This window comes from Colossoma macropomum, unplaced genomic scaffold (assembly GCF_904425465.1).
Source record: "Colossoma macropomum unplaced genomic scaffold, Colossoma_macropomum, whole genome shotgun sequence".
Classification (NCBI taxonomy): Eukaryota; Metazoa; Chordata; class Actinopteri; order Characiformes; family Serrasalmidae; genus Colossoma; species Colossoma macropomum.
Window position 1 is genome coordinate 34,537,780 of NW_023494802.1, and position 26,290 is coordinate 34,564,069.

The 26,290-nt window shown below is 38.5% G+C and overlaps 2 protein-coding genes across 3 annotated transcripts in view; one reads left to right on the forward strand and one right to left on the reverse strand.

Annotated features, from left to right (window-relative positions):
* Nucleotides 1–1,750, reverse strand: part of agap2 (ArfGAP with GTPase domain, ankyrin repeat and PH domain 2) — a 39,704-nt gene extending 37,954 nt beyond the window's left edge. For both annotated transcript variants that reach the window (XM_036591729.1, XM_036591728.1), the window contains exon 1: nucleotides 1,434–1,750. In XM_036591729.1, the coding sequence (XP_036447622.1) occupies nucleotides 1,434–1,596 (163 nt within the window). In that variant the 5' untranslated portion in view covers nucleotides 1,597–1,750. The remainder of the gene's footprint in view (nucleotides 1–1,433) is intronic.
* Nucleotides 1,751–10,178: 8,428 nt separating this feature from the next.
* On the forward strand, nucleotides 10,179–24,670 carry tspan31 (tetraspanin 31). Its single transcript, XM_036591422.1, has 6 exons — nucleotides 10,179–10,404; nucleotides 15,526–15,693; nucleotides 17,878–17,958; nucleotides 18,213–18,353; nucleotides 18,563–18,667; nucleotides 22,591–24,670. Exons 1-6 carry the CDS (start codon nucleotides 10,342–10,344, stop codon nucleotides 22,663–22,665), a joined length of 633 nt encoding a protein of 210 aa, XP_036447315.1. The 5' UTR covers nucleotides 10,179–10,341; the 3' UTR covers nucleotides 22,666–24,670.
* Nucleotides 24,671–26,290: the final 1,620 nt, after the last annotated feature.

Below are 26,290 nucleotides of genomic sequence, written 5' to 3' on the forward strand. Positions count from 1 at the left end.
GTAGTTAAAACAAATGTTTGGCATAGTAAATTTTCAGGAGGAGGACAAAAACATTGTTTACTTTATTGGAGTTCACTGCAAAAACTAATATCTTGGCAAGTGAAAACATTATAAAATGTAGTGAATACGTATCTCTCATCATATTATTCAACTTATTTATAATCTTTTCGACTTGTTTTAAGTCTAGCGAAAGTGTCTTATTTCATTTGCGCATAATTTTGCTTGTTTCAAGAAAAAAATGCTTGAAATAAGCAACATTATCTGCCAATGGAATAAGGCATTTTGCCAGAAAACGTTCCTTGAAACAAGCAACAGTGTTTAGAAATAGATTGAATAATCTTGTATATCGAGATATCAACTAGATTTAAGACGATTTCACGCACCAAGATATCAGTTTTGCACTGTTACTAATGTAACAATGTAAAGGGCAGCAGGATTAAAAAAAAAACAAACAAGCAAGAAGTAGCAGTCAACTGTGCTGAAATGACCTCACTGTTTTATATGCACTCCAGAGGAAGACTGTACTGTACGTAATGTGTGTAGATACAGTGTGACAACATCACTTACTGCAGGTAACAGCACAGAATTTCACACACAAAACACCACATGGAAGAGAAAGTCATGTTTCAGTATAGTTGTGTTCCTGCCTATATACTGTTCACTCAACAAATATGCAATATTAACAGATAGGGATGCACCAATGCACAAATGTGGGTATCGATTGTGAATTGAAGCCAATATCTGATATTTTTATATTTCATGCACATATCTGTCAGGCATTCAAAAAAGTATATAACTAGATCTATTAGAATTAGCATTGTGGAGGAATATAGCATTGTTTCTGTAGGGTTACAGATGCAGTAATAAGAACAAAATACAGACATTTTAATACAGTAGTCCTGCTCTTCCAACATACATTAAATGCGTCAGTTTAGAATATTGGTCATATCTAAACATCTGTCCCATTTTTACCAAATTATCTGCCAATACACACATGATACGGATATCATTGTGGATCCCTGTCATCACATATGAGATGTTCAAATCTATTTTAAACAAGTTTCACTGAAGTCACATGCTTGAACATTTTATTCTTTGAGAGCGAGAACTAGAAAGGATATATCTACACCTACAGCCTCCTTTGGTAAATCATTTCCGCAAAGAGAAGGAGAGAAGTCCACAATGAAAGCTCTTCTGACCCAGATGTTGTAAGTCTATCATGTAGTCCTCTACATGAGGTCAAATCAGGTTCTGATTGTTCCCCTATTCCTGCATTTTTTTATGTCTGAGAAGTAAGCTTTGGTTTCTTTTAAAAGAGATAGATAAAATAGATACTCAAAAAAATTAATAATAATTTGCAGGAATTGAGTCAAGCTGAAGAAAAAACAGATTCATTGTATGTTTTAGATTCATTAAATGCCAGACGAACTCACCTTGGATACTGTGGATGTAAACCTTCAGGCCGGTCCTGAGCTGCTGGTCCCCAACCCTATCCAGCTGTTTCAGCACTTTGTTGAGAGTGTTCTGCAGGCTTTCATGTCGCTTCACTTCGGCTCTAATTGCGCTCGAATGTGCCACTTTAATTGAGTTATTCATGTTCTTTCAGCTGAGTCTGCCTAACATGGACAAAGTTACTCCTGCAATCCATTGGCCTCCGCAGCCTCCATGCTTCTTTCACGCACGGCAGCAACAAGGCATTTGAACCTGCAGCACAGGCAGAGAGGACAAGCAGAGAAGTATAGCTTGCATGAATTTCCTCTGTGCGCATCTGAGTTCACTTCCTGATTTCAAAAATGTTGCCACCTCATAGGCTGTTCTCTCACAAACAGGACTTTGTGGTAAATTCACTCCAACTGAGCCTTGCAGACTAGTTATTCAAAACACTAGGTCTAGACAAACACTGGGCCGAGTTTCCTTATTCATTTTATCCAGGAGTTAAACAAATACAGTGCACCAACATGATCAGTTATTAAAGTTATGAGAAAAGAAGTTAAAATTTCCAGTGAACTGAAAATCTGAGAAAGACAATGTCAGAACCAACTGGTCTAATCACTGGTAACATCTAGTACGACATTCTAACAGTGAGGAACCCTCAAACCCTTCTAGGCCTTCAGAGAAAGCCTAACAATTTCTGGAAACTGAAAAACATGTCCATAATTTAATAAAATAAAAATAAAAATACATTTTTATTTAAAAGCTAAGTTTTAGGAATTTGGAGACCTCTCTGGTGGAAATGTGTAATTACATGAAACGTGTGAAAGAACATTTTGTAGCATGGGTTATGCTTTACACTAGAGATCTGCACTTCTGAGGGGGTTCCCGCTGGACCCGCGGGACCCACCACAATGTCTTGCAGCACGGGACTGATTTTCAGTGTTGTGCGCAGGAGCAGACAGGTAACCAGCCCACTGCAAGGGGGAGCGGGAGGAAGCACACATTAAGAGAAATCCCTGCAAATTAATGAATAGCCTAAATAAAGTAAAATGATCACGAAATCACTTATATAAACTTTATTTATTAAATTATGACAGTAAAACAATTACAATTAATGAAGTCGTGGGTGGGAGCAAGACAAATTATTCCAGTTTTCTGCAGGAGCGGGTTGGCGTGAGATGAAATCTTGTGGGAGTGGGACTGAAAACAGTCCTGTGCAGGCCTTTAATTTGGACCCCATCCCCAAGTGGATGAATCTGATGATTGTAAGCGTGTTGAAAGAGTATTCAAAGAGAACTCAAAACTTGGTGTCCTCCGAGGATGTAAGTGAATTATCCACTAGAGTCATCATACCTTCATCAGTATAATGTTGATTTTGCATTTGAGACCTAACCATCGAGCTGGATCTTCTTTTTGACCCTGTGACGTATGACGTGGTCTGAAAAACTCTGACTTTTAAAGTCAAAGTCAGGCTTTACAATGTCACTTTAAGTAGTGCACAGACATCATATTTTTGCGTGTTTTTTTCTCCTTACCCAGCTAATTCTAAATTCTAAAAATGCTTAAGCTGCTCAACAGAAAATTGTCCAATCAGATTTTTTCCCCTGTGGTATCCAGGTGGATTCAGTCAAGCTTTCTCTCCTGTTGATTAGGCCTTCAGGAGCTGATGTAAAATAAAACATGTTAGTGTCTATTACAAGCTTCAAATAAAACATGCAATGCCTTTTGCAAGCTGTTACACTATCTATGTTTAATCTAAACTGGTCAAAATTGTTCATATGCACCACAGTTAGCTTAGAGCTAACATCAATGACGGCTGGTAATAATATTGGATTGGAGAGCTTAAAAAATAACGTCTATCAATAGCTCACATGCTGTAGCATCACACTTGAGAGCTCCTTTACAGCGGCCTATTTAACTACAGTTCACATTGTAACATTTAAACGTTGATGTGCACCAAACTATAACAAGCTAACAAACCATCACACTATATTGTACAGCAGCATTGCACTTGCAGTTATTTCCAGTCATACAAGACCGGACTACCTTCTCTTTGAATAGGGAGACCTAAAAACTTAAAACTCAAGGCCAAATCACCTTTCAAAACGTTTGAAATCACTGGTAAAATCAGACAAAATCTCATACATAGTTTGTAACATTTAATGATGCTGTTCTGGCTATTGAGGTTTCTTATTTGTGGCTTTACCAGCAAACTGATTGGCTCTTCTTACTGAAGGGCAGGACATTCTCTGTAAACAGATGGCATGTTGCACATTACGAGCTTTCCCATTCATTTTCTAGCAAGTGGTCAGAAGCTTTCCCGTTCTTTTTCCAACCATTTCCAACCACCTGTCTCCGCTTTTATGATGTCTTTGTTTACAAGCAGTTATAAGCTCCAAATGTCCTTGCAATGCTTCTATAGCACTCCTGTTTGCACAGCACTACCATAATACTGTGAATCCTATAGGGTGCCTTTGAGAAATTAACAGCATTGCAGTGGTATAAATCAGATAAATGTAGGCTTCTTATGAAGCAAATTAAAATGTCTGCATTAAACATTGCCACATAATGAGATGCTCTCAGTTTAACCCTCTGGGGTCCACGAACGTGCCTGCACGTCAAATTCAATGTGTCTCTATCTTTACAATAATACAGTGCAGAAATACGGTTTAAACATTTCCTGAATTTGTAGAGTCGACCTTTTCATTCCATTTTATCACGAGATTGTCTGTGACTCACATCCAGAGTTATGAGAGTATGAAGAGAGGTTGAGATACACATCATCTCCCGTTTACCGTGTGTAATTGGTGGATTTGTGTCCATCTACATTTTGTGTGAAACTGACCAATGGACGTTCAGGAAATCTCTAAGGACTGACCCATCACATCGGAAACCCTTCATTCTTCATTCAGGTGACGTCAGAGTCACATGTGAATGTGTCTGACACATGTCAGTTTTAAATTTGAGGCCAACAACATGTTCCAAAAAAGTTGGGGGGCATGTTTACCACTGTGTTTCATCACCTCTTCTTTTAACAAAACTCTGTAAGCGTTTGGGAACTGAGGAGACACTGCTGTAGTTTTTAAAGTGTAATGTTTTCCTGTTCTTGTTTGATATAGGATTTCAGCTGCTCGTCAGTTCGGGGATCTCCTTTGTCGTATTTTTCATTTCATAATGCGCCAGATGTTATCAGTGGGTGACAGATCTGGACTGCAGGCAGGTCATTTTAGTATGGAGCAATGCTGTTGTAATGCATGCAGAATGTGGTTTGGCATTGTCTTGCTGAAATAAACAAGCCCTTCCCTAAAAAAGACTCTTCCAAAAAAAGTCTGGATGGCAGCATATGTTGCCAGAGCATGTATATATCGTTCAGCATTAATGTTGCCTTCTCAGATGTGCACGTCACCCATGCCATGTGCACTAATGCCACCCCTATACCATCGTGAATACTGGCTTTTAAACGGTGCGCTGATAGCAAGCTGAGTGGTCTTTAGCGTGGAGGACACAGTGTCCATGACTTCCACAAAGAATTTCAAATGTTGATTCGTCAGCCACAGGACACTTTTCCACTTCCCCCCAGTCCATCTTAAATGAGCTCAGGCCCAGAGAATGTGGCTGTGTTTCTGGATCCTGTTTATACACAGTTTCTTCTTTTCGTTTTAGAGTTTTAATTAGCATTTGTGGATGCAGCGAGGAACTGTTTTGACAGACAATGGTTTTCAGAAGTGTTTCTGAGCCCATGCAGTGATTTCCATTACAGAATCATGTCTGAGGGCCCGAAGATCCTGGCCAGCAAATACTGGTTTTTGGCTTTGTTCCTTGCATACAGAGATTTCTCCAGACTCTCTGAATCTTTTAATATTATGTGACGTAGATGGTGAAAAGCAAAAGTTCTTTGCTATTTTATGTTGAGAAACCTTATTCTTGAATTGTTGCACTATTTGCTTGGGCAGTCATTCAGAGAGTGGTGAACCCCTCCACATCTTAACTTCTGAAAGACTCAGCCTCTCTGGGATGCTAATTTATACCCAATCATGTTACTATCCTGTTGTTAGGTGTTTTTTTTTAGCATTACACAACTTTACCAACCTTTTGTTGCCCCCGTCCCAACTTTTTTGTAATATGTTGTTGGCATCGAATTCAAAATGGGCAAATATTTTTCAAAAAATTATAAAACTTAGTTAGTTTATGAGATGTGACATATAACACAACCATTCACCTCTTCCGCTGATAAAAAACGCAATAAACTTGGTGGTGAAAGGGGAAAAATATACTTGATGTACTTCTATGTGATCTATGTCCTTTATAATATAGCAAAGAAAAAGCAGAATATACATTCCAGACCTCCTTCCTTTCTTTCTGTGTGTGGTGGGTGCATCTTTCACCAAGCAACCGAATGTATTGACTATTTTACCATCTAGTATGTACAACCTTTCGATGAGCTCCCGATTACAGCATTAACACTAGCCCATTAATACCAGCCGCTTAACACTAGCATACTAGTAAAATTCCTGTAGTGGCTCTAGCAGAAATTAACATTGTTGAAGATGTGGTTTTGATGTTTATGCCCTGAACTGAAGGCCTTTGCCACTGCATTATTTGGATCATTCTTCCGAATTGGTTCAAAATTCAAAAGACATTTTGGACTTTTAACTGACTTTGACTTCAGACTAAAATCATTTTGCTTTGAGTGACCCTAATTATATCTTAATTATTTTATTAAAGGAAATGGTTGAACATTCAATTTTGTCGCTAACAAAGTAATCATAACACTACCGAAACTTTACCAAATGTTTCAGTGGCGACTGTTTTGGTAACTCAGAAACGCTAACCACTGCATGATTAGCAAAAACAATGGGATCTATCTGCTCACCATGTGGCCATGAAGTGAGACTACAGGGATGCAGTCTCACTTCCTGCTCTAAAACGTAGTGGTGTGTCTAAAATAAGGCTACAGACTAAAACTCTTTGTGTTTCGACAATGAAAAGAAAATATGGGACAGCATTTTTTCTGAAACTCACCATAAATCTTAATCTGTCAACTTCACTTTAAAAGAAATCAAAAAGATATTTAGAAAAAACTGAAATTTTTATTTTCAAATTTAGGGTTTAGGTCAGATACCTCCCAATAGAAAGTAACCTATAAATGACAATTTTGTGTATTTTTAGCTTATTACTGTCTCAATGAATGTCTTGGGTTTAATTAGCTCATGACTATGGGACTATGGTCCCTATACAGTATATACTATACTACAACATAGGGATGTGCGACATGGCAAAAATATAACATTTTGATACTTCAAGACATTTTGTCAATACATGATATGCATCACAGTACTTAGTTTTCTTGTTTGGAGTTGGAACAGAGGAAAAAATAACCAGTGGTGCCAAAAAGTACTGTCCAAAACTATAAAATATAGTGATTTTTTTCAGTGTTTCCCAAAATGTGCTGCACTAAATCCAGTTAACCAGGACTAGTTATGCTCTTTGTAATGAAATAAGGTACTGATGATATCAACATTATGCTCAGAAAAGCATATTGTGGTATAATCATACATAATTTATCATGATAGCAATAAATATCATCATACTTCCCACTTCCTAATCCTAACATTATGTATTATATTACATAACCTTCGATGACTGAAACTCACAGGTGTACAATTTTAGTGTTATACATACAATAGAAATAGTACCTACTGCAAACTACCAAAAGCATGACTGGCACGGTCTGAATGTAGGCAGCATTACACAGGAACACAGTTGTGGGCTGCTGGCAGAGTTGAACATAATGTGCAGCTGTGCGTCACCAAAGATACTCTTAGATAGTGTAGATAGACCACTTCTTAATCTTAAAGGTCACATGGTGGCTGGTAGGGCTGGATGGCGTGGTAAACATATAACATCACAATACTTTGAGACATTTTCACAAATGTTTTTACTTTATTCTGGGGTTTCATGAGTTGAAACAGACACAATGCACCGGTAGGATTTAAAGAGGAATTCCACTGATTTTTCAAAATTTCTGCATAATTAAATGGCTAAGATGTAAACAAAGTCATTCAGAGTGGTTTGGTGTGAAACTTACTGAGTCAGAATTGTTCACAGTGGTGGTGATAGGAATCAGACGTCTGAAGAATGAAGTGCCTCTCAAAGCTCCCTTTGGAGAAAGGTATTGCATATGTTTCCTGATGCCTAAGACATTGTTTTATGACAGATTTGGTTTAAAACTTATTTTTTTAAATCCAGCCATGGTGGAGGAGGTCAAGCAGGGCGTTGCAAGGCAAAATAGCACCAATAGAAAACTTTTTAAAATATATTTTTTTAAATTTAACACTACTTTGCACCATCATCAACATTAAAGATAGACACAAGTAGGTTCACTGGTCATTTTGGATGGTAAATAAAATGGCTATATTAGTGTTTTAGACATTGTGACCCCCAGTTCCCCCAACACCACTGTGAAGAAATCTGAGTCTGTAAGTTTCTCTACAATGAACAATTTCACATCAAACCACTCTGAATGACTAAAGCCCTATTTGAGCTGGATTAGTTTTGACCTGGGAAGTGCTCTAATTTGAGTGATTACCGATGGGATCCATAATTATAGCCCAGTTAGAATCTGCCATGTCCATAGTTTTTACAAGTCTGCTAAGTAGTAATTCAGGAACAAATTACCTTCTATAATTCACAGAACTCAGAGCTCCCTCGGTAATAGTAGTCCTGTTCAAACTGACATCACAGTAATGTAATTACAAAACTGGGTAATAGAAAACGGCACCTCCATTTTTTTTGGTATAATTTTTGTGTGACCTGAAGGCAAAGTTAACAGCTAAAATAGAGCTTGATTAATCCTCAAATTCATAACAAGACTACTGAAATCCACAGTAATTTGGTGTATATTCCCTCCCATACGCTATGATTATGCACCATCATTTGGAATTGCTGTTGCTTTCGGCCATCACCCCTCACTGAAATGAGTGTCCTCCCTTGTTCTCGTCCATTTTTTGGCATCATATTTAACATTTAGCTGCACAATGTGTTGTTATTGTTTGAAAGTGTGGCGCCTGTCGCTTAATACTGAGGTAAACGGCTACTGATGTTTCAGTGTTCCAGGCTATTCTGAGTAATTTGGGGAAATTACACAGATCCTTTATACCAGTCAAATCACACACAAATGACATTACGAGACCTCCTCTGGTAAAACCAATCCAGCTCGAATAGGCCTTTAGCTTATAGCTTAACCACTGACTTCTGCTTACATTTTGAAAAATTGGTGGAATTCTCCTTTAAAACCATTATGAATAAAATGTAATATTATCATATTTAGGTAAGGGAGCTGTTTCTGAACGAAAGTCGAGTCTGGCCTGTTTAAATGAGGTTGGGGCTCTATTTTCCTCAGCTTGGAGATCTTTATACATCACTATAATGTTACAGGTTAATAATGCATCACTACAATTATTAGTAAAGTACAGCCTTCTGTCCCCAAATTGCTCAGATTGCTCACTGAGTTTACAGCACTTCCCATCATAAACTCAACAAGCAAAAAGTGCTGCGCTAGTCACATTCACAATTTCACAAAGTCACGCAGTCGGCAGGTTGCACAGGCAAGAGGACAGGACAGGCAATGATAATCTATATAGAGGAAATGTATGTTTTAAGTGTATCATGAAGTTAGCAGTGATCTGTTAGAGACATGTGAGGAACGCAAGTAATTCAGTAACTGTAATGTGGTTATAAGAATTTGAACAGTTTTGTTACAGGAAAAAGTACTTACATTACTTAAGTTCAACTCTTAAATGAGTTTAATGACAAGCCCCTTTGATGGGTGTTGAAACATCAGGATTATACTAGGCTAGAAGTCCATCCATATGGAAAAACAACATATCCAAAATATATTTCTAAAGTATATTTTTAAATTTTATACAAATATTTCAAATTTGCCCACAAAATATATGTAATTCAAATATATGTATGTCACTCAAATATATGCACAAATATTCTGGGAGAAAAACATTACATTAAGCAAGTCATTTTTTGTTTTATTTGCAAATTAACAAAAAAGTAAGGAAGTTAAAGAATAAATAAAAATATAAATGGACAAAAGAATCCTTCCCACTTTGCTCTACTGTAGTCAGCGCACATTATAAACTCAACAAGCAAAAAGTGCTGCGCTTTAACTTACACAATATACATAATTTATAAATACGTTTACATTTACATGTCTATTTGCTGGCCAATTGTTTTAGCTTTACATACTGTTTATATTAATTTAGTTTATTATGTTTATTTTGTCAAGGACCACACAAAAAACATTAATCTCAAAAAAGCAGAGATGCTTCGCACACCAGAGTTAGCCAATAGGCTAATTTCCATCTGCAGTCCCTGGGCAAGTAAACATATGACTAATACTAAAAACACAATATACAATACAATATATATAAATATGTACCTCACTACTCCAGTACTTGACTGTATCTGTACTTATTTCCCACTTTACATCTTTTTGCTTGCTGTTTGTTTGTGTAATTTACTGTCTATTTTATGCTAATATATAGGCTCGTATATGTTTTTCTGTATTTATTTTATTTAATTTAATTTTATGTTGACACCTGCACCAAGATAAACTGCTTGTACTTCTGGTATTTGGCGAATAAATATTCAGATTCTGATTCTACCCACAATGCACTACCAAACATGTTGCCCGAGTAGCCCCTCTTGCCGTCAGCACGTCTGCTGATGATCTGTGGCTTCGCTCTTTCGTAGGTCTGACTGAGCGGCTTTCTCGGTCATTGGTAGTTAGAGCTGAACCCGGAGCGAAACTAGCTGAAGTAGAAAACAAGAGGAAGAGGCTCTAGAAATCCCCTAACACCTTCACCTCCGCTGATAAATGCCTCAGGGTCCAACATGGTCTGTGGAGGATTCACTTGCTCAAAAAATGCCCTCTGCTCTCTCAACGTTGTTTACATGGTGAGTCATGAGTGTCTGTGCGGCTAGTTAGCGTCTCTGCTAGCCTACAGTGTGGCCTAGCTAACGCTAATTCGCTGTGTGTCGTCTGTTATTAACCTGTTATTCTGTCTAATATCGACGGGTCAGCGTGATTAAAACAAATGTATGTTTATTACCAAATGTCAAGGCCTAAAACAGCTAGATAGGTCGACAGGTAGGTTGGCTTTGTACGGCAAAGTAACGGTGAGCCACCCACCCGGTCCTATGACATGTCGCTAATTTAGCTAACGAGGCTGAAGTTGGCTTCTCTTTCACCAGCTTGTTTTTCGAATTTTCCCGTTCCACCTTAAATGGCGCAGTAGTTGCATACTGGCGCCTGACGCACAACTAGTAACAGCTGCACCATTTAAGGTGGAACGGAAAAGTTGAACAAGAGGCTGACTTTAGCTTCGTGGTTAGCTAACAGGTTTCTTTCTTTTTAGGACGTTTTGTTATAGACGAGGAAAAGAGAAACGTGAAACCAAACGCCTCGGGGGTGAGGGAACACATTTAGATATACTTTTAGCCGTCTTGCTGTAAAAGCAGCCTGTTTGTGGTGGATATTCTTTATAAAATTAGCTTTAGGATCATGTCTAGCTGTTAGCCACGTCAAACTGGTACTGCTGCCATTGCGTAACCATTAGCTTATCTACAGGCTCTGACATCCTGTGATAAACTCACCGGCTCTCAACAGCTGTATTTTAATACCGTATCATACAGTTTTTCTCTCTAATTCGCTGAACAGTGTTTGTATAACGTGAAATACACCAATCAGCCATAACATCAAGTTTACCTCCTTGTTTCTACACTCATTGTTTATTTTATCAGCTCCACTTACTATATAGATGCACTTTGTAGTTCTACAATTACAGACTGTAGTTCATCTGTTTCTCTGCATACTTTATTTGCCCCCTTTTACCCTGTTCTTCAGTGGTCAGGACCCCCACAGGACCACCACAGAGCAGGTACTATTTGAGTGGTGGATCATTCTCAGCACTGCAGTAACACTGACGTGATGGTGGTGTGTTAGTGCGTGTTGTGCTGGTCTGAGTGGATCAGACACAGCAGTGCTGCTGGAGTTTTTAAACACCTCAGAGTTATTGCCAACATACCAACCAAAAATATCCAGCCAACAGCGTCCTGTGACCACTGATGAAGAACTAGAGGATGACCAACACAAACTGTGCAGTTTACAGAGAAACAGATGAACTGCAGTGTGTAATTGTGGAACTGCAGAGTGGAGCTGATAAAATGAACAGTGAGTGTAGAAACAATTTAGATGTACCTAATAAATTTTCTCACTGTGTGTAAATTACACTGTTACATACTTTCTTATTAGATCTCTAGAAAAAACCTAAACCTAAAACTAGGGATGTACAGTGATATCGGAATCATATCGGTAACGGCTTAAAGAAAAATGAGTGATCAGACAGATGTTAACTGACTGTAACTCTTACTGTGCTCTGATAGAGCTCGTCTCCTCACCGTCACTGCAGCTACATCTCCAGAGTTTAGAAAATTCCAGCGTGAGATTTTACAAAAGCTAATAAAAGTGGCAGCCAGACCTCTAAAATAGTAAACTCACACACATGAAGCTGAAGTCAGCTTCTTATTCGCCAGCTTCTCATTTGAATTTTTCATCCCAAATCGCACACTTCTGTACTTCACCTACTACACTAATGAGTGCACTTCTAATGGCATATCTACTAATTTTAATATACGGTTTAGGACGAGGCACTGGTAACCCTCAGAGATCTCAGCCATTTAGATTTCAGCTTTCATTTATCATCACTAAAACAGTGATAAATAAGTAAAATCAAGGCAAAACACTCAAATATATCAGTTAATATGCTTTAAAGATTAGATTGAAAAAAGTGACCCAAAAAGAGTTTACTGCTGTATCAGTTATGGCTTTATCTCATTACAATCAGCCACAGCACTGTGAACCACAATGAGCTTGATGTTCCCTGCCAAAATGGTGGCAGTGTGGTTGTAACTTCGTTGGAATACTGTCAGCATGTTTCTGTATTGTGGTGCTGGTTTTGACCTGGTTTGATCTTGAGTTCTTGGTGAATGTCTGCCAGCTTGTTCATAGTGAGCAGGTATAATATTACCTATGGATTACAGTTCATCTTCTAGAATAGACTCTCGGTGGATTTAACTTTCTGGGACTATTCAGATTTAGGGCCGGTATCGAAGTTCTGTACTTTTATAGTGATGACCTAATTACTTTAAATTTCCAATCAATGCCCATGTAGTCTGTCTTATAAGTGTCAGTGAGCCAAAAACATTGCAGTAATTAAATATTCCTCCTTCCAGCCCCTCATATCCGTTTCTGGTTTGAGCCACGCTCGTACCCAGTTATTGAAAATCAGAATCTGTATTGATGTCAGTCCAGAAATATTTTAAACAACACAGAGGCTTATTCAGATTCATGTCACTTGTTTACACTGTAAGTGTATTTATGATGGTTGCTTACATCTTGCTGTCATAGTGACCGAGTTGCAGTGTGAATGTTTACGCTAATATCAGGTTGCACTTCAGATATAAACAGGTTTATTGCATATAGAAAGGTCAGTAGGGCTTTATTTCGGGCTGAACTGTGTCACCGACTTGCACTTTGTTAGTCACTAATGAAGCTTTGTTTCTCACCCTGCTGTGATATGTATGAAAAAAGTGTTGCATCAGCGCTGTGTTTTCTGACACATCATCCTTTTTTTAGTAGTAGAATGGACTATGTAAATTGGCTCAAATAACAATGTAAATGTGGTATAAAAGTGATCTCTATAGTGTCACTACAGAGATTGGACTGAAGGTGCTGTCGCTAGGGTGAACATTTTTAGTTCAGTTTTATAGAAAGTTAAATGAAAATTTGACCCTGATTTGGCTCCTCCTACAAACTCTTGCTTATTAGAATAAGGAAACTACCTTTTACTGGTATTTTGTTGTATCTGCCTGTGCTTTGCTCTCTCCTCATCCTTCAACCCTGATTAGATCTTTGATCCGCGATGAGAACAGGCATCCCGGGTGGAAGGCTCCAAAGGATTTTGACAGAATTAGACTTTTAAAGCATAGAAACCTCTTTTACAGTTGGCTGTAGCCATTTATTATTTAGACACGTCTAGGCTGAAGCCTGCTTGTGCTAAGAAAAACTAAACTTGGCTTTAAAATGGCTGATTTAAGCACTGGCTCCATTCTTCTTTTTTTCCTCCGTGCCGTGCAGGTTGGTATCAGAAGTGCTTGTGTTAATAATAGATATGGACTTTCTCCAACCTCTAGCCATGAAACTAACTCAGAATTGAGACCAAGCATGAGTGACATGATGTTCCTTCTTCTCACTGAGTGCCAAATTCCTGTTCTAATTCAGTTTGAAAGCTTGATTCAGAGACATCTTGAGTTTTGCTAATGTTATTTGTGTCTTTCCTTGCAGCTGAGAGAACGTTTGTATACTGCATAACTTATTTCATATTTTTCTTTTAACGTTGTATTTTTAAGGGTTTTATAGCAACAAAATATGGTGTAATATTGGACAATATTGAAGCCTGCATATTTTCTTTATTTGCATTGTTTAGTATTTTTGGAAACATTGCTCTTTGGCCCTCCCCAAGACCCTGTTCACACATAGTGGTAGCATCCGTCTCGACTCATCTGATCATAAGTGGACAGAGAGATGTGTAGCTGTTTACGCTTGTCATCTGTATGTGTCTCCAGTGATCGGGTTTCGGGTATCACCCACATTTATAGCATCAGTCTCTTGCTGCATTTGTTGTCGGGCAAAAATGTGATAAACATTAAGACCACACGAAACGCTAACGGCACGTAAACAACGTGACTCCTCTACCATAAACAAACGCTAGAGGAGGTGAGAAATGAAGCTGCCCGTCTGCATTCCGATCCGCTATGATGACACGGCTGATTAAGGTGGTCCTGTGCTGCACCAAGGCGCTTTAGCGCTCGCACTGTAAGTGTTATGCGGTCTTATGCTTTCCTGACTTCCTCCGAAGGTGGTTTGAGTGATCGGATCACAATGTGTCTCCGGGGCGCCTCATACCCCATTCACACCTGTACTTAACGCTGTCCACTTATGATCAGATCACCCAGGATGTAGGTTATTGCCAAGTGTAAATGGGGCCTTAGTTAATACAGATATAGAGCTGGAATGGTATGGAAATGTCCTGTTATGAAAATATACTAAAAATCTACTCCTAATACACTTTGAAACCTTCGCCACAGCTACTACAGTGAAAACAAAATGATCACCAGCACTTGTTTTTTAGATTTACTGAAATAATTTATATCTTAGCGTGTTTGTGGCAGGTAGACTATAGCAGTATGCACTTCCACTGTCACTTGGAAACTGGTATTTATACATGTTTATCAAAATTATAAAATGTGAAACAGTATGATTATCATTGGGTTGTATTCCCTGGATTATTAAAACTGAACTGCTAATTCCTTACGTAGATCAGTGACAGGTTTCCATCCACATATTATTATGCATATTTTTAGATTTTTAAAAGAATTTAAAAAGGACATTTTATTTTAAGATTAACAAATCAGCACATAAGTGTATACATTGAGGTAGATTTGAAAGAAATGTGGTAATGGAAACTCATTTGTCAATTGAATAATGTAAATGTGAATGTAATAAATTCAGCAATTCAGTAATTGTACATCCAGAAATGAGCTCTAGTTTCACTTTGTAAATCAGCGTAACATATAATTTGACCCCAGCAATGAGACGTAGCTCAGCTTTCAAGATTTCTCAAATCAACGCACTATATATAAGTGTTTTTATGAGCATGACATAGAGGTTTTATTTCATTGTACCGAACTGATTGAAACGCAGCCTTATTTGCTGTAAGTGGCCGTAATTATAGGCCACAACAGACTAATCAAGCAGTTTCTGTTGAATTGTTAAACCAGGGGTATTCATCGCTGGTCTTGGAGGGCTGGTGTCCAGCACAGTTTTGTAATCCCCTATTAAATCCCCAAAACGTGCTGGACACCGGCCCTTGACGACCAGAGATGTACACTCCTAGAAAAAAACTGTAGCATGTTAATACAACTCTGTTTTCTGTTGGCTTCCCATCTTTCCCGCAGTTGGTGGGGCTGCTGCTGATTGGTGTAGCCGCTTGGGGGAAGGGCTTTGGGATTGTATCCAGCATCCACATCATCGGAGGCGTGATCGCCGTGGGCTTTTTCCTGCTGCTTATCGCCATTGTGGGCCTCATTGGAGCCGTCCATCACCACCAAGTCATGCTTTTCTTTGTATCCTTTATCAAAGTCTGTTTAGAGAAGTTTTCTCACGTCAGCTTCTAATTTTTAATGCACCCTCGGGCAGCTGAATTTAGCCATGTGAAACTAGAGCCATTTTTGAATACACAGATCAGATGGGGGGATGAGAAGTGCACCAAGTGCCTCATGTGCTGAATCTATTAGCAAAACCTGTGTCTCTTTCACGCTACACAGGCTATGAATTTTTATACCTTTCAGCACATGCCTGGCAGTGTTCTACAGTGCCTGCACAAGGTGTACAAGTACCTGTTTTCACATGCACTGTTAACATTAGAAAATCTACATACACAATGTATGGCATGGGGAATGTTTGTGTCTTTCACCTTAGCATTCAGTCTACACTAGAGAAGTAAATAATAAACTGATTAACCGCTTACCGACAAATAAACGGGTGGTTCGACCCATGCTATCGTTAATAAAATGTTAATTTGATTCAACAGCAGTTCCTGGTTGAAAAGATAAGGTTATCATTCAAGTTGAGGAACTTTTTCCGAATTGTATGCATTTTAACAGGAACAAAAAATAAAGTGCCCAGCTAAAAGTAGAGGGGTTTGGGACCACTTTTTGAGAGGACAGTAGCACTTAACTAGCTGCAACCATGTACCTTATGGAGCATATATCTGCAAACGATGAGACAGACAACCAGAGAACGTGTGATACATGGCAGTGTGAGGAAATCACACATGGTTGTGTAATATTATATAGAAGGATGTGGTGGACAGTGCCAGCTTCCATAAGCTACTGAGGGCTTTGGTGTTTGGTTTTTTTTTCATTTAGGCCAGTAATGAATGGTAAATACAACTTTAGAATATAAAACTTTCAGCAGCCCATCATTATATGTTACAGACATTTTGCCAACATTTTTTTAGTTTTTGGTCATATAATCATGAACATAGTTGTCAGACACTCTGTTTAATCAAATCAGACTTCTTGTGTTGGGTATGTTCAGCTGTTTACTCCATATACATGCTGATGCCTGGTCCCATCTATACAGTCCATACAAGGAACACTTATCTCTAATATTTTAATGCAAAATTCAATAGATCTGTGTGCTCATAACTGTGTGTATATCAAGTAATTTAAATATCTGATTTCAGAATTGGAACTGGATCATGTTTATGACTTATTTTAATGGGTCATTGATTTAAGGCTTCCTGGTTACAGTTAAATTGCCAACTAATGACAGTCAGTTACTGGTCATAATAATTTGTGCTCTCTACTTAATATTTAAAACACCTGTAAAATCTGTGTTGAGTAATACATTGTTAAATATTTTTATGTATTGTTTTTATGCCCAGAAAACTACTAAAAATGGCAGAGAAGCATTACATCTCATTATGTATGGATGAATATGCATAATTATGCAAATTGTAAACCTTTTTCAAACCTTAACGCTTTCCCCAATGCCATATTCCTGAGTTTTGTTTTTGTTGAATGGGGAATATCCTACTGTTTGAGCAGACAAAAAATAAACAAAAATAAGCTCCTACTGTAACATTAATAATCAGGATTTAGACAAGATTTTCCTTTCATAACTCAAGAAATGCTAAATCCTAAATTGACTAATAATTGCAGCCCGGTGGAGCTGATAATCCTGACATTAGTGTAGAAGGCTCGTAATAAACCTGTGTTGTAGTATGTGAAGTGGTTTTAGTCTGCTCGCTAAGCTTACAGCCCCTGGAGTTCACAAGGTAGCCAAAGGTTCTACACGAAAACAGGTTCGCTCAGTCAGATTTGAATCTTTGTTCTTTGAATCTGTGTCAGCGGAGCTGCGGTGAGCTGGAATTGACCCTGACCATGTGGTGTTTGAAGCTGTTTTAGTCTGTGAACCTTCATGTTTTTTGTATTTTAATAGGACGTTTTGTCAAGTTCTTTTCATCACCACTGTGAACAGTTCTGACTCTGCAAGTTTGTCTAGAATGGAGCATTTTGCATCAAACCACTCTGACTGACTGTTACCAGTTTTACTATTTAATTATGAAGAAATTTGGAAAGATCATTGGAATTCTGCTTCAAGCTCATTTCCAGCTGAGTTTAACTGTTTACTGCAGCTACTTTCTATGCAATTACCTGAATAAGAGGACTCTGTTACTGAAACAGGTCTAACTCTAGGCACTAAGGTTACCGGTTTGCCTTGACTCTCAATCTCTTCACCAGTACATGGTCATTCTGTTCATAGTCTTCCTCTTCCAGTTTGGTGTGTCCTGCTCTTGCCTGGCCATGAACCCAGGCCAGCAAGTAGGTTTTGTTCATATGTTGATGATGGCTGTTAACTGAGTTTGTGTTTAAACAATGTGCAGTTACTGTGCAGTACTCTGAGTTGACATTTAAAGCAGACATTTAAATCAGATTCAAATTTTTATGCAAAGATAGTGGCTTTATTTTTCAATTAAAATATCAGAATGTTTTCTCTTGCAGTTTATTAATGTTAATGCTTTTACATTATATTTTATTTTTGAGTGTTTACTTGTGCTGTTGATGTTGCCTTGCAGAAAGTGGTGCTAAACTCTACATGGGGAATGATGAGCAATGGGACTAGGGGAAACTTGGAGACTGAGCTGGACTGCTGTGGCCTTTTCAACAACACCGAGAATCATGCCCAGTTTGAAGTTGATGTGTCCATTTGTGTTGCTGTCAGTATCAGAAGAAGTCTTAGATGCTGCCAAAATGTGGAAGCATGGAATGACAAAGATAGCAGAGATAATTTTATACAAAATACCTTTTAGAATTTATTAAATTCTCTGTAGGGGTAATAGTACAGAAGGGCTAGCAATACACTGAGAGGCTTTTGAAACATCCTGAATTTGTAAAATGCTAACAGTGTTTTCCTATCCAACCACAGTCTTGTAAACCCACCTGCCCCACTTGCGGAAAGAAAATGCTTGATCATGCGTCTGAGGCCCTGAGGATCCTGGGTGGAGTCGGCCTCTTCTTCAGCTTTACTGAGGTCAGTCCAGACCCCACTGTTTTATTTATTTTTTGCTTTTGACCACATTAACCTGATGGGGCCGATACCAGGCCCCAAAGAAAAAAGAAAGCCGCTTTACTGCCAGAGGAGATACATTGCATGCATGTTCCTGTTGGCAGGTAAAATCATTTTATCTACTTCAGCTTGTACAACCTGCTCTCTGTGTTTTTATCACTATATAACACATACATGAGGCCTCCTTATTGCTGAATGCGATGTATTTTTCTCACCTTTAATAGGTGAGCTACAACAATTTTTTGGATCCACTTCCCATTTCCATCTGTTGACACAAAGCATGCTTGTAGCATTGCCAGCGCCCTATGGAGTTTAGAGTTTGGGATTGTCATGACTTCAGTTTCTAGCTGTGAGGTGGGCTGTTTATTAAGGGTGTTGCCTTACTTCATTACTTACATATAGATAGATAGATAAGAGATCTAACCTTTCAGTAATACATCTAAATAGACAACAGATCTTTAGCCTGGTGCTGTAAAAGTGCTGCAAATTTAGTAGTCAGTAAGTACCTTACTTCAGTAACAAGCTGACCAAATAGAAATTCATAATCGACATTAGCCTGTCTTCCATGGCCTGTAGGTTTAGCCATTCAGCAGCGATGGTATGCACTCATGAAAATTATTTTCTCTCTGTTGGATAAGGTATATGTCTTGCAGCCCACGTTGCATACCCAAAGCGGTTTCCGACCCCCAGGTTAAGATTTACCTGCTTGATTTGTTGTGTAAAGTCTGCCGTTCACAGTTATAAACGCTCTGAATGTATTGCGTCTGTCCTGGAGGAACAGCTCTAATTCTGCATCCAACTTTATCGCATTCTCATGTAATAATAAGAAAAATAATTATTTTTTATCTTGGAAAAGCACTTCCACTGTTGATTTTTGATTTTGCACGTTACTTCTTATGTTTTTTGGTGGAACAGCCAAAAATAAACATAAAACAAAACAATACATAAGAGCAGATCTCTGCCTCTGTAATACAGATGTAAAACAATTGAACATTACAGGGGTGTATAAAAAATTAAATGGAAAGAAATTTGTGCTACTTTACAACAATTTTACCAAATTTTGAAAACATTACCCAACCCAACATATGTCCAGCACATGTAAATAAACATAAAAGAAATATTTAAGATATCTAGTTATAGTTCTCTTCTCTCTAGAAAGGCACCAGATATCACATTCCTACTTGTCCCAGGATTCATAGTACCAATATAAAACGTATTCAGTTAATCTCATGCTTTCTCTAAACCACCACTCCCTGAACCACCCTGCAGACAGGTGTCCTAGAGGAAACAGCAGAAGCCAGCGTATCAGCACCATGTTTAGAAATATCAATAAAGTTTTACAAGGCAAAAATAGTAACCTAGTGCTAGTAAAGGTAACACAAGGTAAAACCCTACTGCTGCTTTTTTCACTTCTAGCAAGATAGAGTTGAAAGATGGCATAGAAAACTAAAAAGGACCTAAAAGGACCACATATAGGTCATGTTAAAATAACATCAGTACAAGGTTCAGCTACTTTTGCACTGCTGATGTGATAAAAAACAGAAAAAGGGTAAAGCTTATACCTTGGCAATGGATTGTTATACATGGTACTAACAAACCATTAACAAACCATATTCACTTTACATGTGGACCTTAGCCTCAGTGGGCCGTCACACTTATAAAATGACTAAAGAGAGGTCAGTATAAACACAGACAAGCCCTCCAGTTTGTAGTGCAGTTTTCCAAACGGTTGCAGGCATGTAATACACTAGTGTTAATGCTATTGCTAAAACATTTTATCAAGTTCTATATGTTTTCAAGTTATTTGTACTAGTGTGAAAAACATTCACCTTCAACTGAAAGAGTAGGTAAAATCACAGAAAGAGAGCCTTGCTGGCCACCTTTTTCAAAAATTGAGATAACTACATGGATCATCGCTTAGCCAAATACATAATGTACTACAGTACTAGAGATATGGGTGCTGGGTATGTACAACATTTTGATCCATCAGTCATTTGAAAGTTTTTCATGTGTGACCTCTAGTGGTTCAGCTCTGCCACTGCAATGTGATATATTAAAACTGGAATCAAGGGTTCAGATTGATGGCTGTCAATCTTAATATTCAGTTACTTCAGTGCATGGACAGAAATAAAATACTGCAACCCAGGCCACCAAGGCAAGCCTGATAAACATGAAGGTGAAATCTAAAGTAATGTCTGAAATTACGCTACTCTTATTTAGAATCATTTCAAATCTTCATAACAGAACAAACAATGACTAAATCATTTGTTACGGTTGTATGTCTTGTGTTGCCATGTGACACGTAAGCCACTTCCCCCATCGTCTGAAAGCTCCCTTTTCAGCCTCCTTATCCATGCAGCCACTTTATAAAGTGGATCCAATCTAAAATGAACTAAAACAATGAATAATCACCACTTTACTCTGACCTGAGACCACTTTATTTTGAGATTAAGATCAAGTTTGTGTAGATAAAACTATTCTTAAGTGTTGCAGCATCACAAGTTCATATTAGAATGTGCTTAGTAAGTGCTGATATTCAAACTTGTGCCTAAAATGATCTGCGAAATGAATCCAGAGAATGTTCCAAAGTCTTAACCCTACACATTTGTTGCATTTGAATGCTGTGGATCATGACTGAAACAAGAGTGTGCAGGAACATTTTAGGTTGTGTCTGGAAATAGCCACAGCCTCGCTGAATAATCCCCTACTGGAGCTGTGAACCAGATGTACCAAAACCAAATGTTTTTGGTCGCTAGCTCTGCATGGTTGCTGTATTTTCCGCTGCAGAGTCGTGGTTTTTAGAGGCTAGATTGTGGCAGCAGCGTTTGTTTGTCTGAATTCAGCATAACATGTTCATGTGATGTTGCTGTGTATGCAGAAAGCAGCTGAAGGGCTGTTAAATGGAGCATTTGTTTTAAACCTTCCCATTTAGAGACTTTTGACCTGAATTCTTGGCTTGCCAAATGAGGTTTGGAAACAGTACTGGTGTGTAGGAATCATACTTTTTTTTTTTTTCTGCCCTTATATTGCAGACACATCACCTATTGCTGTGGTAATGTTACAGTTACCGACAAAATCTGATTTGAGGCACATTGTTCCGTGTCCGACTGTGTTGCATTATTATTAATCTTGGATGTTTCTAAATATTTAAAATTTCCACTGGTCTGATGATTTGTTAAAAAAGAAAAAAAATGCTAATTAAAATGCAGTGTCGACCCATGAGGTGTCTGTTTATCCTTCCATGGGTCTGAAAGGATGTGCAGCTGTCAAGAAGCCTTTTATATGAGGAAAGGAAATGGAAGAACATTTTCAAATCAAGCAAAGAAGCTGCTGATCTTCTCAGAACAATGGATTGACCACCCCAGAGTTCAGACTTCAACATCACTGAATGTGATGTGGATTACTTGTTGTGTGCTAAGCAGAAAGTACAAACCAACTTCTAAGACTGAACTTCGGAGGTGTGGAAAAGAAAAAAGAAATCTGAAAAGCTGAAAGGAAATCTCTTGAAAAGAATGGAATCTGTGATAAAGGCAAATTATGGACACACTACTGAAAAAAATTATATTTAGTTGTTCAGGCTTCTTTGTGATTTTCCGTTGAATGTGTTTTCAGCCTTTTATTTTCAGATGTATTTAATGGCTGTTTTGACTAGAAATTAAATAAATGAAGGGTCTCTGGGTTTTTGCACAGCATCATATATAAACGTACTGGCAGGAAGACGTTGGAGGATGTTGGAATTGAATTTTTAAACGGTATAATTGTCCCTGGGCTTAATACTATGCTATCTTAGAACCAGTAAGCGTCACACCAACTTGTATCTCTGTATTATTATTATTATTATTAAGTCACGGTTTTAATGGTTGCTTTGTTCTTTTTTGTTCTTTCAGATTTTGGGAGTTTGGCTGGCCATGCGCTACAGGAACCAGAAAGACCCCCGGGCGAACCCCAGCGCTTTCTTATAGTGTCCTGGCCTCCTCCTGTCCCACAATGCAGTAGAGTAGACAAGTGATTCCAATTCCCTTTACACACGTAGAACGGAACATACCTAGAGGCACTCAGGCATTCAGCACGGACTTCAAACCCAACACAGACTAACGCAGAGGAAGTGCACACTGGCATGCTGGACTCAATACACCATCGCACAGATTTTTACGGTTTGAAGTGTTTTTGAAGGTGCCGGAGAGTTGGAGCACTATTTTAAAGCAAGTGTATTTCCACTGTAGAATCTGGTCATTTTTAGCCTCCTCCCCCTAAAATTGAACACAAAGGTCACTTTCCGAATAAGCAGAAGCTGGACGTCTCATGTATGATAGGATGACATTGATATTTGTTTATGGTACCACCCCATCCTTGATTTGAGAAATGCGTCCCAGACTATGTATGCAAAAATGAGAATTAGCCATGTAAAGGCATTAATGTCTGCATGCTTGTAGCCATATACTACAGCTGTCCTGTGTTTTTATAATGTAGAAATGGCTCTTAATACAGCAGATCCTTAGTCCTTACATGCTTTCTCTAGTTTTACCATTACTGAGTAAATCACTACACCGTTTTGACTTTAGCGCTGACGCTGTTAGTTTACGCTCATAGTGGTTGATGAGTTAGTCATGGTCAGTTCCAATGTTCTGTGTTCCAAGTGCAACATCATTCTGGACTCGCATAAGCAAACAGAGAACTTTGCTGTGCTTTTGAGACTTGTCTTGGTGAGGTGAGCCATCATTCCAGATGTTTTTGGGGGGTTTTAGTTTAGAAATTAGGTTTTTAGTGTGAATATTTAAGAACCTTGTGTAACTGAGCCATGTGGATGGAACGAGTTCCTCTGCCAGCAGACTGCAGCCCTCGTGTTGTGTATATACTTGTTTCAGTGACAGGGTTGGTTTGCTTACTCACTTTTTCACCTTTTCACACCTTCCCAGGTTGATCTTAGGTTGAAGCTGGCCTCTGGGCGAGGTACGACCCGCACTGGAATTTTAACACTTTCCTTTTTTTGTGTTTATCCGTAATACTCTGAAAGTTTTTTTTCTTTTTTTTTGTTTATTAGGGAAATTTAGAAATATTGTGAGTTCTCAGCTTGCGTGTGCAGTAGCTTTGTCCAGTGCCATCAGTTTGTTTAATCCAAACTTGTCATGTCTCCTCGTTTTTGCCTCTTTTGTGAAAATCAAGCTCTTTGTGCATTATTTTTATTTCAGAACTGAAACTGAAGCCAGAATCGCTTAATTTCAGCATTTTTGCCAATTTGAAATTCTCCATGCTGTTTGTTTGTAAGGGGGTAGAACGCATTTCAAGGAGCTGGATGAGGGGTCCCTTGCTTACTGTTTGAAGTTATTACTTCAGTGTTTTCTTCTGTTTGCTCCTACTATGTTTGTTTTTGTCTTGCCAAATTATTGTTGTATATCACACTGTGCTATTTGAGTTTTGCACCGTTTTCTCCTTTTACGTTTAGAAGTATTAATGTGGCCATTCAAGTCTTTTTTGGTTCGTTAAATGCCAATCTTTGTCATAAAAGAATAAGTTATTTGTATATTGTTTACTAGGTAATCATGAGTTTGCTAATCTACCTTTCTGTTTGTTTGCATACATTTTGCCGGTATTCAGTTATTTTTATTGATAGTCAGTCTTAACTCTCAGTTTCTTAACTGCTTAAATCCAGGTGCACGTCTAGCAGTGCAGCCTGATCCGCTGGGTCTTGGAGGCTGTGTGGATGTGTTTATTTTAAGTCTAATTCTCACTTCACTTACATTAAGGATGCACTGACTTCTCACTCACTATAGTTACTGGTATTGTGTTTTGACAACAGATTCCTCTGTACTACAAATATTGGTGTCGCCATTTACAACTTATTTAATTTATGAGCAAGTTATGTCCTTATTCTTGGAGCTCTGTCTGCACCTGCACCCCCTGTCCCTGGACTTTCCTTGTATTTTTGAAACTGATTTTTTTCCAATTAAAACATCTTGGAGCAAATTATGTGGAGCTGGGATGTGCCTCACTTTCAACAGTAGAAGTTCAGAAGTAAACCCACCAACACAATGCAAGGAAGCCTCATCGTGTAGAACACATCCTGCACATTTTCATATTTTTCTGCTTTTATGCTAAGAAGGGATACTGCAAGACCAGGGTCAGAAACCACTGTAATAAATACTGTATTCAAGTCAGGTGAAGGATTGTGTATAAGCTGCTTTGTCCCAAAAAAAGCATATATTAAATAAGTAAAAGCATGAAGATGTTACAACCCAACCAATATAAAGCGGAAACAAATTCTGATAACCAACAATTGCAGCCAATATAATTTTATCTTGTTAAACAAGTTTGAGTACTTTTGGTTTAATGGTGATTCACTGATGAGATTGTCAGTCATCTTAAATTCGAACAGGAGGAACACAAAAACTTTAGGTCTTTATCAACAGGCTTTTCACTGATATCGACAAATCTGGAGGCTTCAAATATCAGCCAGTACTATCAACCAGCCAATATGATAGCCAGACCTTAGATCAGTGGTCTTCAACCCTGGTCCTGGAGATCTACCTTCCTGCAGAGTTTAGTTCCAACCTGTATCCAATAACCTGCTCTGCCCTTTACTTAACTCTTAACATACATCTGATCCAGCCAATCAGGGACTTTGGAAGAGGTCGATTAGCTGGTGCAGATGTGCCAAACTGTGGTTGGAACTAGGCTCTGCAGTAAGATGGCTCTCCAGGACCATGGTTGGAGACCACTGCCATTTCACCATTACATGTTTAAATGTGTGTTGTTTTTGTCTGCATTATTGCATACGACAAAACTCAAGTAATGTATGGGATTACTAGTCAACAGCTGATTGGCTTAAATGCATTAAGGACAGACATTTCACTAAGTAACTTATCACAACACAGTAACTAGGATGGTAATCATTTTTTAGCATTAAAGTTTGCTGAAGCTGTAAGTGATGGAGAAAGCATTTAAATATATTGGAAAGCTTATAAATGGGCATCGCCTTCACATCAAATTTCAAGCAGCACAGTATTTTCCTGTCTTACTCAAAATCTTAATCTAGCAGTAAGTCTGCGATTATCTGTGTACGTACTGTATGTTGTACACTGATACAGTTTTAAATACACCGATCAGGCGTAACATTATGACCACCTCCTTGATTCTACGCTCATTGTTCTTCAGTGGTCAGGACCCCATGGACCACCACAGAGCAGGTACTATTTGAGTGGTGGATCATTCTCAGCATTGCAGTAACACTGACGTGATGGTGGTGTGTTAGTGTGTGTTGTGCTGGTACGAGTGGATTAGACACAGCAGTGCTGCTGGAGTTTTTAAACACTGTGTCCACTCACTGTCCACTCTATTAGACACTCCTACCTTGTTAGTCCACCTTGTAGTTGTAAAGTCAGAGACGATAGCTCATCTGTTGCTGTACAGTTTGTGTTGGTCATCCTCTAGTCCTTCATCAGTGGTCACAGGACGCTGCTCACAGGACGCTGTTGGCTGGATATTTTTGGTTAGTGGACTATTCTCAGTCCAGCAGTGACACTGAGGTGTTTAAAAACTCCAGCAGCACTGCTGTGTCTGATCCACTCAGACCAGTGCAACACACACTAA